Raw genomic sequence first — 15,990 nt, forward strand, 5'->3', positions numbered from 1 at the left:
CCCCTTCTTCTTCCCTTCTATCCTCTCCTTTCCACTTTAGTCTTATAGACGCGAATGTCTTCGTTAATATTGTTCGTTTAAGATTTATACATGGATAAAGAATGCGCGTGAGGAAATTTGTTTTCACGCTATAGGATCGGCAACTCCCTATCTCGAACGACAGAATATTCTGTATACACTCTGTTACAACGTCGGTTGTCAGCACGCGCAAAGCTGTTTCTCTATGTAACGTAGCTTTGTACGTGCTGTCAAGAGACAAAAAACTTCAGGATCTTCAGGATTTAAAATATCCGCGAGTTTTTTAGCTCGAGTGCACGGACCTCTAGGCCTTAGTTTCAAATATGTGTGAAATTGCATACAGTCTACTACACGTATTTGAAACTAAGGCCTAGAGGTCCGTGCACTCGAGCTAAAAAACTCGCGGATATTTTAAATCCTGAAGATCCTGAAGTTTTTTGTCTCTTTGCAGCACGTACAAAGCTACGTTACATAGAGAAATAGCTTTGCGCGTGCTGACAACCGACGTTGTAACAGAGTGTATACAGAATATTCTGTCGTTCGAGATAGGGAGTTGCCGATCCTGTAGAGTGAAAACAAATTTCCTCACGCGCATTCTTTATCCATGATTTATACGTCTAAGTATACTGAAAGGGTACAAACACTCTCGCTTTTCGTTACGGTATAAAAGAAGCGACTGAAAAATTGCCTCGATGTGCAAAAATAATCAAAAAGTTGACGATAATATAGGATCAGAAAAATATTGGAATCGTTTAAGGTTAAAAATAAGTAAAGTCTAATTTTGAAATTATTTTTCAAAACCATAAAATTTTAGCCTCATTGTAACCGCCCCCATAAGATGAACAAAAATACTACTAAATTATAATTGGGTATTTAATTATATAGGAAAAATTAATTAGTATCAGAAAAGAATTGACAGTTTCCAGAAAGTAAATAATACACATAATTTTACGAAAGTTGCCATGGAAACATATAAACCTCAATTCTCCACAGAAGTCCCAAAATATAAAAAAATCTCCTTAAACATCCAACTTGTTTATCGACCTAAAAATATACTTGGCTGCCTCTCGCAATTTCGCGGCTTCTATGGCGGCATCCTACTAACTAACATAATCTAATTAACTTCAATTTAATTAACAACAAAATATTAACATTATAATAAAATAAATGAAACCACCCTTATATTCTCCAAAAATAACTTTAAGACGCAATATATTAATTAATTGAAAATCTTAGGGAACAGTCTCCATCTGTTAAAACGTTGGAAAGAGAGCTACGCGCATGCTCGCAACGATCCCGTTATAGCATAGCGAAAGACGAAAATAAAAAGAAAATTTCTCTCCGGGATCGTTTGGAGGGCAAGCCCAACTGAGAGAGAATAAACGTTTTCCACCTTTAGAAGACTCCCTTGGAGGTAAGATATTCTAAATTAAAATCTAATTACATTTAATATAGATACTGTACAATTTAAACTGAATCGCGCCTTGGTTTTCATTGGTAAAAAGTGTATTTAACCCTATTTGTTAGTGTTACTAAGGTACGTTTAAAGGGCGATCAATATACATTGAGAGTAAGCTAGAGAAGACGTGCTGGTATAACCCCTATATATATATACTGTAGCTAAAAATAGGATCGTTTCTCCGTTCTAGACTTCCCATTTTTTGAAAAGTTCGAGTATATTATATTTTTTTATATTATATTTTATTATATTTATTTTTATTATTATATTATACGTCTTTAGTTTAAGAAGAAAACAATTTTAATTGGTTCAAGGTAACGTATCATGCACGGATCGATTATTATTATAAGTATTTTCCCGAATTAAGTTATCTCAAAAACTAAAAAGTAAATACCAAACGGTGTAGTTCGAGCCTGGTTATCTTATCTAACAAAGGCTTACGTTTCTATAAAACAATATAATAATAAACTATACATAAATTTCGCAACTTTGCAACTCATTCTGCTTCAAAGTTCATTTATGCGAGCGCTAGAAACAAAAAGCCCTTTACGGAAAATTTTAAATGGATTTAAAAAAATACGCGACTAGAAAAATAACCCCGAAAAATAGTGCGGTAGATAAATTATCCAATTACGAAATCAGTACGTTAAGGTTCCTTTTCACGGTCAATAATGTAACTCAACCTCCAATATATTTTTTCAGATTCAATAAACAATTTTAAAATGCCGGAACCAGGACTGAAATCCTTTGGATTTGGATTAAAAACCCTTAAACAAAGACCCGAGGTAATTGAGTATGTTTAAGGAGATTAAATTTATTAATTTTGGGTTTTTTTTTACTTTAAAGGGAGAATGAAATGGTCAGATAAAACATTTTTTAATCGTTTTTATGACTGACTTATAAGAAACACCCTGTATAAATTGATAAAAACTTTATTGTCTGACCATTTCATTATACCTTCAAAATTATTCTGACAATTTCATTACCCCTTTAAGATTATACCCTTGGTTGCAATTATCGGAACGGCGTGTGTTGGAGTCGCTGCTTACTCTGTTTACTGTTTCGTACACAAATCGGATGTTATGTAAGATGATATCAATTAAAAGGGTACCAGTTATTTTGATTACTTAATATTAATCTTAATTACAGATTGAATCGTCAGTCTATCCCACCGTGGGAGAGAATTGATCCCGAAAAACCACAAAAAGTAAAAACATACTTTTATCGTCTTTAATTATAAAAGACATCTCACGTGTTATTGGACTAAATTTAAATGTTTTGTTTTTGTGTTTTTGATAGTTGTTGGTTATGAATCAAGAATACAAGAAAATCCCGGAAGTTGAGGCTTTAAAGAAAGACTTGGCAACTTACAACACGGCGCAAAAATAGATATTCTTCAACATTTAAAAATATAAATAAGTTAATTTATCACTGTTATTGTGCAGAAATACTTTAAAAAAAATATTGGTTTCGTTTATTCGAAACTAGGGGGAAAAATACCATATTCCTACTAGATTTTGTCGTATTATTTTGTAGAATGGTTATTTGACAAAAACATAAAAACAAAAAACATTAAAATGCCATTACCATGATATATTTATATTACACGTTGTTCATACAAACTTAAAAGTTAATACGTTGCGTTTTAGACTGACATTTTTGATATTAATTAACACTTAGAGCTCGTCGAAGAACAATGCCTATACTAAAAGTTTTGACGCTAAAAGGGGATTATTTTGCTATTCCCCCTTGTTTATTCTTAGCCCTTTACTGAAAATTGTGAAATACTTTATCCTGGAATTCACGATCGACCAGAGATAATAGAGCTGGAGGAATAGAAGTTAGAATCTACGACAAAAGCTTTCTTCCTTCATTTCCGGTAATAACGTCGCGACAGATCCCACAGATCATTCCATTAATTTCAGCAGCGAAGAAAACCCCACAGGAAGGGGCTTCATTCACATTCCCTCGCGCCGAGAGACACCGCCGCCTCTAGCGGTGTTTCTTGACGCCAGGGAAATAACCCAAGAAGGTGATCCCCCGCCTCTGTGGTGTTTGCTTCGCTTCTGGAATTGATGTAATGGTCTAAAATGATAACGTACAAAAGCGGGATCTTCCATTACAGTAATATTTTCTATGAATAGAAATTTCCCAAACAGGAACTTTTACGACGTCAGTGGGAGGGCGTTTGACGAAAGAAAGCTCGCAACAATACTTTTATTACTGATTTATACTTTTTTCCAGATTAGTTATTCGCGCCTTGAAACGTAATAGACCAAAATATCTTCTTTCTAAAAGTCGAGTCTCTATACTCTTTGTACATACGCTTCGTTAAAGCTAAAATTAATTTTGATATGTCGGAACCAGGAACGAAATCCATTGGATTCGGATTGAAAGCTCTTAAAAGAAATCCAGGGGTTAGGAGAATAGTTAAATGAAAATAATTAGCTTATTTAGGTCTTAATTTCTGTTTTGAACATTTTTTTGTTAATTAGCTCATTCCATTAGTGGCTCTTTTCGGCACAGCCTGCGTGGGAATGGTAACCATCTCTGTTTACTCCTTTATAAGCAAAACTGACGTCGTGTAAGATAACCTATAACCTTTCGCGTGTAATCCGAAAGTTTAAAAAAAGGGTATCGCTAATTTGACTAATTATAACATTCTTCGACGCAGATTGGATCGTCAAAATATCTCACCATGGCAGAGGATCGATCACGACAAGCGTCAAAAAGTAAAAATATTTTGATGTTTTATCTATAATTTTCAAGAGAAATTTTGTGGATTTGATATTAAATTAATTTGGAAAAGTGTAGGATGTTAGTTCGATTATAAAAACATTAATTCAAACTATAGTTAAAACGTCAACTAACGAGCGGTTAATTAAAATTAAATAAACTAAATTAAATGTTTTTACAGTTGATAATCTTAACTAAAGAACACGAGACTGTACCGGAAGTGGAAGCGTTAAAGAAGGAGTTGGCTATTTACAACACTGCCCAAAAATAAATAATCTTCGAGATATTGAGTGGTTTTTACGTAATATTATACGCTATAGAAAGCATTCCCAAGATTTTAAATAATTATTTTGTAAATAAGTGGTAATTGGAACCAAAACCAAGAATATGCATTAAAATTCCGTTTCTGTGATCTCTTTATAATGCAACTACATTATTCTTTCAACAGGAAGCGCAACACGGCGATGTAAGTCTTTAGTAGAACGCAACTGCGACGGATCATGGTTGGTTTATATTATCTAGGCCTACCGGATGATTTAAATAATTCTAAGGTTGGGTTCTACTATAGACACGTTTTTGGCGCGTTTTCTAAACGGGAAACACTGATAAATACGCGTTTACGAGTAAAGAAGGTAGCGAAACTAAAAGGGATTTATCGAGGAACTATTTTCACTGTGCTGTTAACGACTACGCCGAGTAAAGGGCTCCTCGGTGGTTATCAATAACCAATCTCTTAATCACCGATGGTACTTAAAAATCTGAATACTTAAAAATTCTAAAAACGTGAATCGAACGCTTGTCTGACGAAAACAAATAAAATTAACGTGTAATTTATGATCTATTTGAACTGAATTGTTATATTGTAAAGTGACAAATGATGACAATTCACGCAACGTTGCCTTTATCCAATAAGTAATAACGCGTCTAGAAAACCAGCTGAAACCGGTAGCTACGCGAGGCGCGATCAAGATCTCTATTTTATAAGTAAAATTGTTTTATCTGTCCAAATGGCGAGAAGTTCATAACGCGAGATTACAGCGAAATGAGTTTTAATTACTAAAACCCACGCAATTCCTTTGATTGTAACCGAATTAAAATTATCTCCAATTAAAAAGGTTGGTTAATTAATTCCGATAAGTATTTTTTCGACGAAATTAGATCAGTTTTTGAAGACCTGACCCTTCGCCCACGTTCCTAGAGGTTAAATTTTCCGAAATTCAAATCAGGCTCATCTATAAATGCGGGCAGACATTTGTCTCTCTAATGAAAAAAGAACTGAAATGAACCCCCCCTAGGCCTGATTAATATTGATTGGAAAAATGAATCCAAGGCTAAGCTACTTAAAAATAAAATTATAGAAAGTAAGATGAAGAAATTATAATCTTCGACGATTACTTAAGTTATCGCGTTAGAAACCTATTAGCCCAGTAACAAAGTATAAAAATAAGTGTCTAAGAAGTCTCATTATAAATTTAAAAATTATTTTATCTGTTGTCGACTTGTCTGGGAAGACCGTATAGTCGAATTAAGCGATAACGCGAAACTACCTCGTACGATTGTTTAATTGTCTGTCCAGGATTTGTAATAGGCAAACCCGGTTTATTCCGCACCGTCCCCTCGTATCAATACAAAGATAAGTTTCTGATTGGTTGTTTCCCTAAACGATCACGTGTCAGGATGGGAAAATACTTCTTAAGTCAACAAGTGCTGATAATTTTGAGTAGTATTTCCAAGACTGGGCCCTCTCTTTGAACTCAATGCAAAGGGGGTCCTAAGGTAGGATAAGTTCAATATGACCACGATATCTCTTAGATCCTTTTCGCGATTATCCTTAAGATGAGTATTATTACCGATTTGAAATATCTTAATCCTACCAGGGTGCAGGGTTCATACAAAACTGGAAATGTAAGGGACTAAAAATTCGGGGAAAACTCAGGGAAACGTAAACTTTTCGGTAAAATTCAGGGACTTGAATTGTGTAAGTTTGCTCTGAAGTTGTTGCTTCAACTAAAAAACAAACCACTCTTGCAGTTATAAATCGGCCTTTCGCCTTGAAATGTCAGGGAAATCGGTTTCCCAAAAGTTGTACGAACCCTGGGGATGCTTAACCATTGAACACTTGACAAATTTTCAAACGCGTCATCGCGGGTAGTCCTACATTCTTTCAAGACGGAACGGAACGAGCGTCTCGGGAGGCGTTTTTATTAACTAGTATATTATCAAGATTAGGGATAGTTGAGAATATCGTATAAAAATTTCGATATTATCTTTTGCCTCGGTCATTTATAACGTGATTGAGAAGAGCATCGGATCAGCTTCACTATAAGCTGTTGTTGTTGGTCGTCTCGCGTTACTCCCGACGCGTTTTGAGGGACAAGTGAAAAAACGGCATTCCCGACTAGAGTATGACCGGTTACATCATTTCAAAACGAACAACGGGAATATATCATCACTTACATCTCAGATTAGTTTAATTCGAGTTAATTATAATTAAAAAAGGGGAAATCTCGCGAATAGGATATAGTATACCCATTTTTCCGTATATATTATTAGTTTTAAAGGCTTCTATTGACTTAAGAATGCGGTAAGTTAAAAATTTTTGCATTTAACACATTAGTAGCTGTGGTACGTGTCTCTAAGTTACAGTACTTCATAAACATTTTAGAATTTCCGCTAATGAAAGATCTCACGGCTCAAAACTGGCGATGGTTGTAGTTTTTACTATTGTTTGGAGCGACATTATTTTAGTTTGCGCTAAACCAGTAGAATATGACCTAACGGTAAGTTACTTTTAAAAGTACTGAATGTTATTTACTTGTCTTGGTCGTTTTGTGTATTGTCAACAAAGTCGTCAACAAGTTCTTGTAACTCGGAACCCCCCCCCCTTCCCGGCAGTAATTTAAGTACTTAAAGTAAATTTTCTCCGTGACTGTTACAGAAACTATACGTTAATGTTCCGGGCAATAAAAGAATCGGTTTGAAAGCCGACCCTGACATAGATACCGCAGCAACCCTGAAAGTAAAATTGCTCAAGTCCTTGAAGGAGCAAAAGCTTCGGCCCTACAATAGAAAAGACTGGAATATGGATGACTACGTCTTGACGTACTACGACCAGACAATCATGAGGGAGAACCTTAAGCTATCGAAGTTTGGCGTGCCGAAAGCGGGGACATTGTACTTGGTCCTTGACTTTTAAAAAGGACCGATTACATTTATAATTGGTTCACATTCTCGAATTTCAAATCATAATGCAATGTTTTTGGTTTTAAGGCTACGACTTTTACAATTATTTACACTTGCTTTTGTCTTTTTTTTATACGATTCTAATTATATAATAAAGATTATATATTTTACGGCAAAAATTAAGTTAATTGCCATAATTTGTATAATTAATTATCGCGTTGGGTTTTTTAGCCTGATTTTCATGTACTAATTGATTTAATGGGTATATAATTAAAACGCAAGATTTCTAGCAAAAATTATTTAAATCATTTCGCAAGATACTGTCATCACCAATATACTGGACGTTATACTACGTCATCCTTACTAAGTCCCGTAGAAAACCTACCATGGCCATGATGTCTAGTTAGAAGTGAGCGTGTTGGTCAAAAATAGGCCTAGTGCAAGTTTTGGCTAATTAAAACCATTCCCCACCTTCCCAGTAATGGCACATTACCATAATTACTTACTCAGCAATGATTATGAACGAGATTAAATGATAAAACCATCCGCAAAAGTCAAAAAAGAAAATATGGGTACTTACAAGCTGAATTAAGTCGGCTACTGTTCTGAAACTGGACGAATTCCGAAGAGTTGAGATGAATCCGAACATCATTGTACTTGTAATGGAGTAGTTAACAACTTACGCTGAAATTAAAGTTGTCTTTTTTTTTTTTTGCTCCGTTTATTTGACGAGCTAGAACCCTATCAGAAGGTCATACAGCTCCATAGGGGAAAAAAAAAAAAAAAAGAAAATATACAGAAATATACAAAAATACAAAATAGAAATGCAAATTTACAGGTTAAGGTACAGTTTTAGTTTATGTTTAAATTCTGGGACTGACGTGACTGAGACCACGTCCTCGGGTAGAGCATTCCACAATTTAATGGTCCTGCGAAAAAAGGAATCTCGCAGTATATTGGTACGAGATGGGTGGGAAAAAAGTCGACGACTGTGGCCCCTTGTGCCCTTGCAATTATCGTGCCAGGTAAAGTAGGATTGATTGGGCTGACTTAAGATTTTGAAAACGCTAATAAGGTCCAGATAGGTACGACGAAGGGAGAGAGGCTTCCAGCCTAGGGTGGATAACCGGGTATCGCGGGGTTTGTTTCGTAGTGAGGGAGGGATTCGACTTGCACGGCCTAGAACATTCTCAATCATGTCAATATCCCCAAGTGTGTGTGGACTCCAAAGCTGAGTTCCAAATTCCAAGACAGGACGGACATAACATTGGAACAGGCGCGTTAATAAGGAGTGAGAGATGCCCGGGAAGTTCGCCTTAATCACGGAGATGAGACCATTGGCGCGCTTGCAAGACCGCTTAACATGTGCCTTAGAACATGTGCCTTGAACACCTTCGGTTGTAGAAACATACAAGCACCGAGATTCCATAATCATAATTCTGAAAAACAGAGAAAATGCAATGTTAGAATAAATTTAGATAATAAAAACAGCAGCGTACATAAATATTTTATTTGAAAAAGTTTAATTCAGAACAAGATTCCAAAATCTTCACCATACTATGAAGTCCCAAGACCGACATGAATTTACTCGCCCGGTCCGTTGTTTGAAAAACCTAAGCCTAATCATTGTGGGGGTGAGGGGGAGAACAATTCAGGCCTAGGGACAAGTCTAAACCATTGTGGGGGGGGGGACCAATTGCCGCCTTTTTTCCCTCCTCTTTGTCCTTTTTCTTTTCTTTTCTTTTTTTTTTTCTGGTTTTTTGTGGAGCTAGGGCGCAGGCCATAGCAGCTCCTTGAGGCATATTTAAAATTAGACTATAATAGTATCAAGGAAACAGGGACTTATTTGGTAGGTATGGGCCAGATTGAAAAATTGGAATGGCTAGGGCTTTGTAAAGTCTGAAATATAAATTCGTTACTAGTTTAATTACCTCAAATGATTTGGCAGATGAGTGAAGTCTCTTTTGATATTAATATATTTTAGCAAGAAACGGGTGAAAGGATAAAATTAATAGATCATAACTTATAACGAAGTTAACCAAGTTAACCATCACAAAGAGACGAAGGATGCGACTCTTCAGTGAACAGCGCGCCTAAAAATCACGTGACTAAATTTCTACTCTTTTGACGTGACAGTTATCGCCATCTATACAAAGTTTGTAGAACTGATAAAAACGCGCTTCGTACCCTGGCTGCGAAAAAAGGAGGTAGCTAGCTGAATTGTTCAAGTGTCTGTCTCTAATATAAATTTTTGTTTTTCTGCACTACCTTATTTATTTTAGAAATAGATTCTCTATAGTAATAGCATTTTGCTCTAAACTATACATTAATTAACCAAATGCAATATTAAAATTGTATTATAAATGTAAAATAATTGAGTAAAATTAAAAAGAGTGTTTACAATAAACAAGTAGTTCCTGGAAACCTTTGAATAATTGCTAAGAGCGTATGAAATGTAACATAAAGTCAGTTTAAAATTTAAATCAAAGTTAAAAATGAATATGAATGAGGAAAGAATATTGGGATAGCCAGCCCACATATTTAACGTATTTGTGACGTATTTTTACGAGGGTTTAAGTCTCGAAACGCCTTAAATGGCATATAAGGAATGACGCCCAAACATTAAATAAATATCTTTGTAAGACGTTAAAATAAAGAAGGGGGCTTCTACTACCCACGGACTCTGAAAGATTTCTCAAGAAAAACATAAGGAAATAACGGGGAACGGGAGGGTGACGAAAAAACTTTGAAAATTAAAAAGAGATCTCGAAGAGAGACTTTTAAAAACTTTTGAATTTCGTCGCTCGCCACCTTCTGGTCGAGTCAGACACTAGATAGTCAGTCGCGCGGATTGGCTGCTCGAAGCAGACGGCCGGAAAGATGGAAAGAACTCAAGCCAAGCCTAGAAACACGTCAACCTCGTGTAATTTCTTAGAAAATAAGATGTCGCGAATCAAACGGACGCTCGAGGATGCCCGGACCCAAAATAACCCCGAAATCGACCTGGTGGACAAAGGAGTGACCACTTTCGAAGAATTACACGGACTCAGTAAGTTATGTTTTCTTTAGACACACCCTGGCTTCTTTAGTAAAACTTTTGGGTCAGCTGCCAAATTTGGGATGGCAATATTTAGCTCAGGGAGACCGAGGGAGAACCGGTTGCATCGCCTTCCTTCAGGGAGGGCTGATCTCTCCCTCCCCCTACCCCATCCTCCTTCCCAATGTTTTCTCTGAAGGGAATTTTGAGCTGAAAATAGCCATGTGTTCCTTTCCTTTTACTTTTAAAATCCTGAGAGCCTCTTCGCTCCTTTAGTCGAAACTAATGATACATCCGTCATTTCGATAGGTGACATAGTCTAACCATTTCCTAATCAACTAAAAAACCCTACACACCAGACAAATTGGGAATGACATTACATACACCCTCCTTAAATTTAGATAGTGTAGGTGTAGTTGTAATTAGTGGTCGACAACGAGAGAAAAGTCTGTGTAGGGTTGAACATTACTTAAAAAAATGTATAACACCTACATAAACATTACTGAAAGAATGTTGTTTAGGGGATTCCTATTGCAAATGGTTTTTTTTTTTAATTAAATGGGGATTTTTATTGTAAATTGTTTAATTAATTAAATGGGGATTTCTATTGCAAATTGTTTATTTAATTACTTGGGGATTTCTTTTGCAAATTGTTTATTTAATTACATGGGGATTTCTATTGCAAATTGTGTATTTAAATTAAATGGGGATTTTTATTGCAAATTGTTTAATTAATTAAATGGGGATTTCTTTTGCAAATTGTTTATTTAATTACATGGGGATTTCTATTGCAAATTGTGTATTTAAATTAAATGGGGATTTTTATTGCAAATTGTTTAATTAATTAAATGGGGATTTCTATTGCAAATTGTTTAATTAATTAAATGGGGATTTTTATTGCAAATTGTTTAATTAATTAAATGGGGATTTCTATTGCAAATTGTTTAATTAATTAAATGGGGATTTCTATTGCAAATTGTTTAATTAAATAAATGGGGATTTCTATTGCAAATTGTTTAATTAATTAAATGGGCCTAAGATTTAGTTTAATTTTACAGTGGCCATGCAAAATATCACCAGGGTAACACTAAGCCATAATAAGATAGCCAGTAAGTTATTGCAACGTAAAAAAAAGTGAACACCCAAATGTTAAATTTAATTTAACACATTTTCTTATTGAAATATAGACGTCCCACCGAGTATAGCCAATATGCCCAATTTAGAAATTCTTAATTTGTTCAATAACAATATACAGGTACAATACTCTCCTTTCAAACTAAATTTTGAGTAAAAATAAAAACAAAAACTTATTTTGAAACATTTATATGTACACTTAGGAATTACCAACGTCACTGTCTTCCATGCCAAAATTGAAAATTTTGAACGTGGGGTAAAACAAACACCATAAACTTATAAAGTTTTTACATAAAGGGGAACAATAATAGTGATAATAAAAAACAATGTGTTTAACCATTTAGCATGAACAAATTAAGCACTTTACCCAGGGGATTTGGTGCCTTTCCCATGTTGGAAGTTTTAGATTTAACCTACAATAATCTCAATGAAAAATCTCTCTGTGGAAATTTTTTCATCCTGGGTATTTATTACAAATTTATCATCATTTTAAACTTTCATAAGTTCTTAAAAATATTAATTAAAAATGTTTTTAGACACTCTTCGAGCACTTTATCTAGGAGACAACGATTTTGAAACCCTTCCCCCTGAAATTGGACAGTTGAAAAGTTTACAGATTGTATGAATGAGTTAAAAAAACAACTTAAAGGGACTGTAAAGAAGGCATAGGCGGGTGGGTAAAAATTATTTGAAATACGTCACAGACATCACGTGATACCAGAAGTATATAATACTTCTCTTCGAGAAAAGTGTACAAGCACGAAGCTGGGTGAGTGTAACGTCACTCTTCCCAACATCGGAACACTTAGAGCAAGGTTACTAAACCGAATCACATACACGATAAATAGTTCCCTCTTCATTACTCTATTAGCGTTTAAATATTTGGCAAGACGCATGCGCTTGTGAATTTTGTCCCACGTCAAGACAATCAAGGTTTGTGGGTTGATTGCTGGGGATTTAGTGCCAAACAACTATTGAATTCACCTTACGGTGCGAGAGTTACCCATTTGTAGTTTGATAAGCGGGAAAGCAAACTAAAAGGTGAACACTGAGCCTGGGAAGAATGACGTTACATTACTAAAGCATTAAGAGGATACAGAGTGTCATCCTTCTTCCATTATCCCCTTCTGGTGATACCAAGATACAAAGGCTCCGCATAGAGTGGAATTGGACATCTAGTCCTTGTTTTTCGCCAGATTGCAGCGCCAATTCCATTAAGTGGTAGTTTTTGAAATAAAACGAACTAAGCTTCTTTGAACCACGCCTCTCGATCCTCGGTCACGTGCCTCTGACGTATTTCAAATAATTTTTACCCACCCGCCTATGCCTTCTTTACAGTCCCTTTAACCCTTTATAACTTATTAATTCTTTCTCTTTTCAAAAACTAGCTTGGTTTGAGAGAAAATGATCTGATATCTCTACCAAAAGAGATTGGACAGTTAACGAGATTACGTGAACTTCACATTCAAGGAAATCGTTTAACGGTTCTTCCCCCCGAAATTGGTCAATTGGACCTTCTAAGTCATCGCAGCGTGGTCAGAATGGAGAATAACCCCTGGGTGCCTCCCATTGCTGACCAGTTGCAATTGGGTGTCTCACACGTTATTGAATATATTAGATCAGAAACTTATAAATTGTAAGATTTTATTTATAGGTTTAATTATCCGGTTAAAGGGAGGGTGAAGTAGAAAATCAAGTGATTTTTTATCGATTCTTCTACTAATTATAAGACCAGTCTGCATAGTGAAACATTCAGGAAATACCAACTCCGAATAATTTTAAAATTCAAATTAGGTTCAGATTTTAAGGATCATTTTAAACAAGGACTGCCGACCAATCGCGTAACGCCCTGCCTTTTTATTAACAAAATTCTCGTGGCACGTTCCATGTCTCGCGCCACGATTATCACGTCGCGCGCGAATTTTATCAAATCTCGTGCTAAATTTCATTCAACACGGAACGTGCCACGATAATTTTGTTAACAGAAAGGCAGGGCGTTACGCGATTGGTCGGAGAGGCTTATTTAAAATGATCCTTAAAATCTGAACCTAATTTGAATTTTAAAATCATTCACAGTTGGTATTTCCTGAATGTTTCACTATGCAGGCTGGTCTTATAATTAGTAGAAGAATCGATAAAAAATCACTTGATTTTCTACTTCACCCTCCCTTTAAGGAAATGGACCAATAATTGTAAATTAATTATAATTTCTAATGTGAATTAATTATAATTTCAGTTTATATGGTCGTCATTCTCAAGCTGGAGCTCCACCCCCACCCAAGAACAAAAAAACCAAGAAAAGGGACCATAATTAAAAAATTAAAAGAAATTAAATATTCGTTCGTTCATTAAAAAGAATTAATTATTAAAGCTGGTCAACAAAAGCAAATTTTTTATTTTTCAGGCGATTTTTAATTTTAAACAAAGGCCTCATTAAAGACTTAAATAAAAAAAATAAATAAAAAGACAAGAAGAAAGATCTTCCATTAGCATTTGATTAGCTAAACTGCACTGCAATTTTTTTAATTATTACTCTTAATTTCGTTAATTGCAGTCAAGTGTTTAGCTTCAAGAAAAACAAACATCTATTTTTGTTTCATAATTTTAATTTGTAAAAAGAAAAAAAACAAAAAAAAAAAAGAATTTCAAACAAATCAAAATGGCGTCCGTCTTCTTTACTGTTTTTTAATTGTTGTTAATGAAGAGATGAACTTAAAAAAAGGGTTATTATTAACGTAAAATAGTTAAAATTAAAATTAAAGAAAAGTATAGCTTTCTATGTTATTATAAAACGTTTTTAAAGAATATGTATTTTTAACGTGTTGTATTTTACAAAAAAAAACAAAAAGAAATATCAGTTTGCTAAAACAAAATGTGCCTTTTAACGGATTAAAAAACAAAAACAATCCATGCTTTTATTTGTAGTGTGACTGTCTGCTCTATTAAAAAAATAAGTTTGGTATATTTAATTACCATTAAAACAACATTTCATCCCGCATTTAAATATTCATGGATGGCTTTTAAAGACGAATTAATATTATTAATATTCATAATTTATTTAAAAAAAAACCTATTATTAATTTTAATCCCATTATTTTTGAAGGAAAAAGTGTATATTAAGCTATAAATACCTATAATTTTTTTTTTTAGGAATTTAATTTACGCAAATATCCCGGTTAATTATAAAAAAAAATGAGATTAAAAAGAATTGGATGATGAATAAATTAACTACTCCATGTACTGCCTTTTGAAACATTTTACCAGTATTTTTAAATAAATAAAGATATTTTACTAACGTGAATTATTTTGTCTTTAACTTACCATCTATTGAACTTACTTACCTAATCATAAGTTCCTAAAATATGTTCACCATAAGTTTGTCACTGGTTACAAACTGGAGCTTGTCAGTAAGTGACGTAGGTCATAGATTCGAGGTAAAGCGACGCCTGGTGAGGCGCTGTCAAAGGCTTAGTACCAGGGTTGGCAAAAACTAGCCGGGACACGTGGAAAAAACCGGTAAAAACCGGCAAAAACGGAAAAAACCGGCAAAAACTAAATTCATGGTTACAAAGTGGTAAACTAGCGAGTTTTAAGTGCATTTTCGTGATGTTTGTTATTGTTATGTTAGAAAAATAACAATAGTATTTTTAATTTTTAAATTTGAGGTGGTTATTACTCTATTAAATTTCTAGTATTCAAATTTGCCAGGTTTTTCGCGAATATTTAACGAATAATTAGTCAAATACTTCACATAGCAACTGGAAAAAACCTTAAAAAGTGGAAAAAACCGCGGAAAAAATGGTTTTTGCCACCGGTTTTAACCTGGTTTAAACCGCGCGGTAAAAACCACGGAAAAATTAGTTTTTGCCACCCGGTTTTTACCAGGTAAAAACCGCGGTTTTTTCCACCCCTGGCAAAAACTTGCCAACCCTGCTTAGTACAGACTAAATAGGAAGATGGACTGCAAAATTAACAAAGTGTAGTCAATTCTCGCTTGTCGTTCTCAGTAAGTCTCAAGCATTACGAAGTATAGGAAGCGTCATACTTATGGACAATATCTTATAAACTTATGATCTAATTAATTAAAATAAGCCTCCATAATTACCGACATACTCTTGAGAATGTTATCTGAAATATTTAGAAAGCATCTGCCTGCAACGTCTTGAGAAATACCTAATTTTGCAAGACGATCTATTGCGAAAATTTTATCTAAAAAGAAGGTAGTGTATTGGAATTTTCTCAATTATTGGGAAAGGTCGGAAATCAAGGTAGTCTTTCATTCTTCAAAAGAGCCAATTTCCATATACTTCATAATGGAAATATGGCACCTTTTAAGATCGTTTTCCCTATCCCAAATCTCAATTAAATTTTATTACAACCTTTAGTGTTTATTTTTAGTGAATTTTACAACTTACATAAAAGT

General features: G+C 34.5%; 3 protein-coding genes and 1 long non-coding RNA gene across 4 annotated transcripts; all 4 read left to right on the forward strand.

The window, feature by feature from the left end:
• Positions 1-2,039: 2,039 nt before the first annotated feature.
• On the forward strand, positions 2,040-3,110 carry LOC149692200 (cytochrome c oxidase associated subunit FA4L3-like). Its single transcript, XM_089868802.1, has 5 exons — positions 2,040-2,118; positions 2,180-2,262; positions 2,473-2,561; positions 2,627-2,684; positions 2,777-3,110. Exons 1-5 carry the CDS (start codon positions 2,040-2,042, stop codon positions 2,864-2,866), a joined length of 399 nt encoding a protein of 132 aa, XP_089724928.1. The 3' UTR covers positions 2,867-3,110.
• A 524-nt stretch (positions 3,111-3,634) lies between these two features.
• Positions 3,635-4,636, forward strand: LOC149692201 (uncharacterized). Its single transcript, XR_016382650.1, has 4 exons — positions 3,635-3,894; positions 3,973-4,061; positions 4,152-4,209; positions 4,395-4,636. It is a non-coding gene; the product is annotated as an uncharacterized LOC149692201 (long non-coding RNA).
• A 1,534-nt stretch (positions 4,637-6,170) lies between these two features.
• On the forward strand, positions 6,171-7,692 carry LOC149692202 (uncharacterized). Its single transcript, XM_089867900.1, has 3 exons — positions 6,171-6,797; positions 6,879-6,993; positions 7,152-7,692. Exons 1-3 carry the CDS (start codon positions 6,793-6,795, stop codon positions 7,407-7,409), a joined length of 378 nt encoding a protein of 125 aa, XP_089724026.1. The 5' UTR covers positions 6,171-6,792; the 3' UTR covers positions 7,410-7,692.
• Positions 7,693-10,226: 2,534 nt separating this feature from the next.
• ics (ras suppressor protein 1) lies at positions 10,227-14,868 on the forward strand. The gene is made up of 8 exons (XM_089867899.1): positions 10,227-10,445; positions 11,492-11,542; positions 11,621-11,688; positions 11,771-11,823; positions 11,912-12,030; positions 12,104-12,186; positions 12,956-13,203; positions 13,804-14,868. The coding sequence occupies exons 1-8, from the start codon at positions 10,277-10,279 to the stop codon at positions 13,880-13,882; spliced, it is 870 nt and encodes a 289-aa protein (XP_089724025.1). The 5' UTR covers positions 10,227-10,276; the 3' UTR covers positions 13,883-14,868.
• Positions 14,869-15,990: the final 1,122 nt, after the last annotated feature.

The sequence above is a fragment of the Phalangium opilio genome, unplaced genomic scaffold, assembly GCF_054372755.1.
Source record: "Phalangium opilio isolate 3A_F unplaced genomic scaffold, DU_Popi_V2 ptg000024l_1, whole genome shotgun sequence".
NCBI lineage: Eukaryota > Metazoa > Arthropoda > Arachnida > Opiliones > Phalangiidae > Phalangium > Phalangium opilio.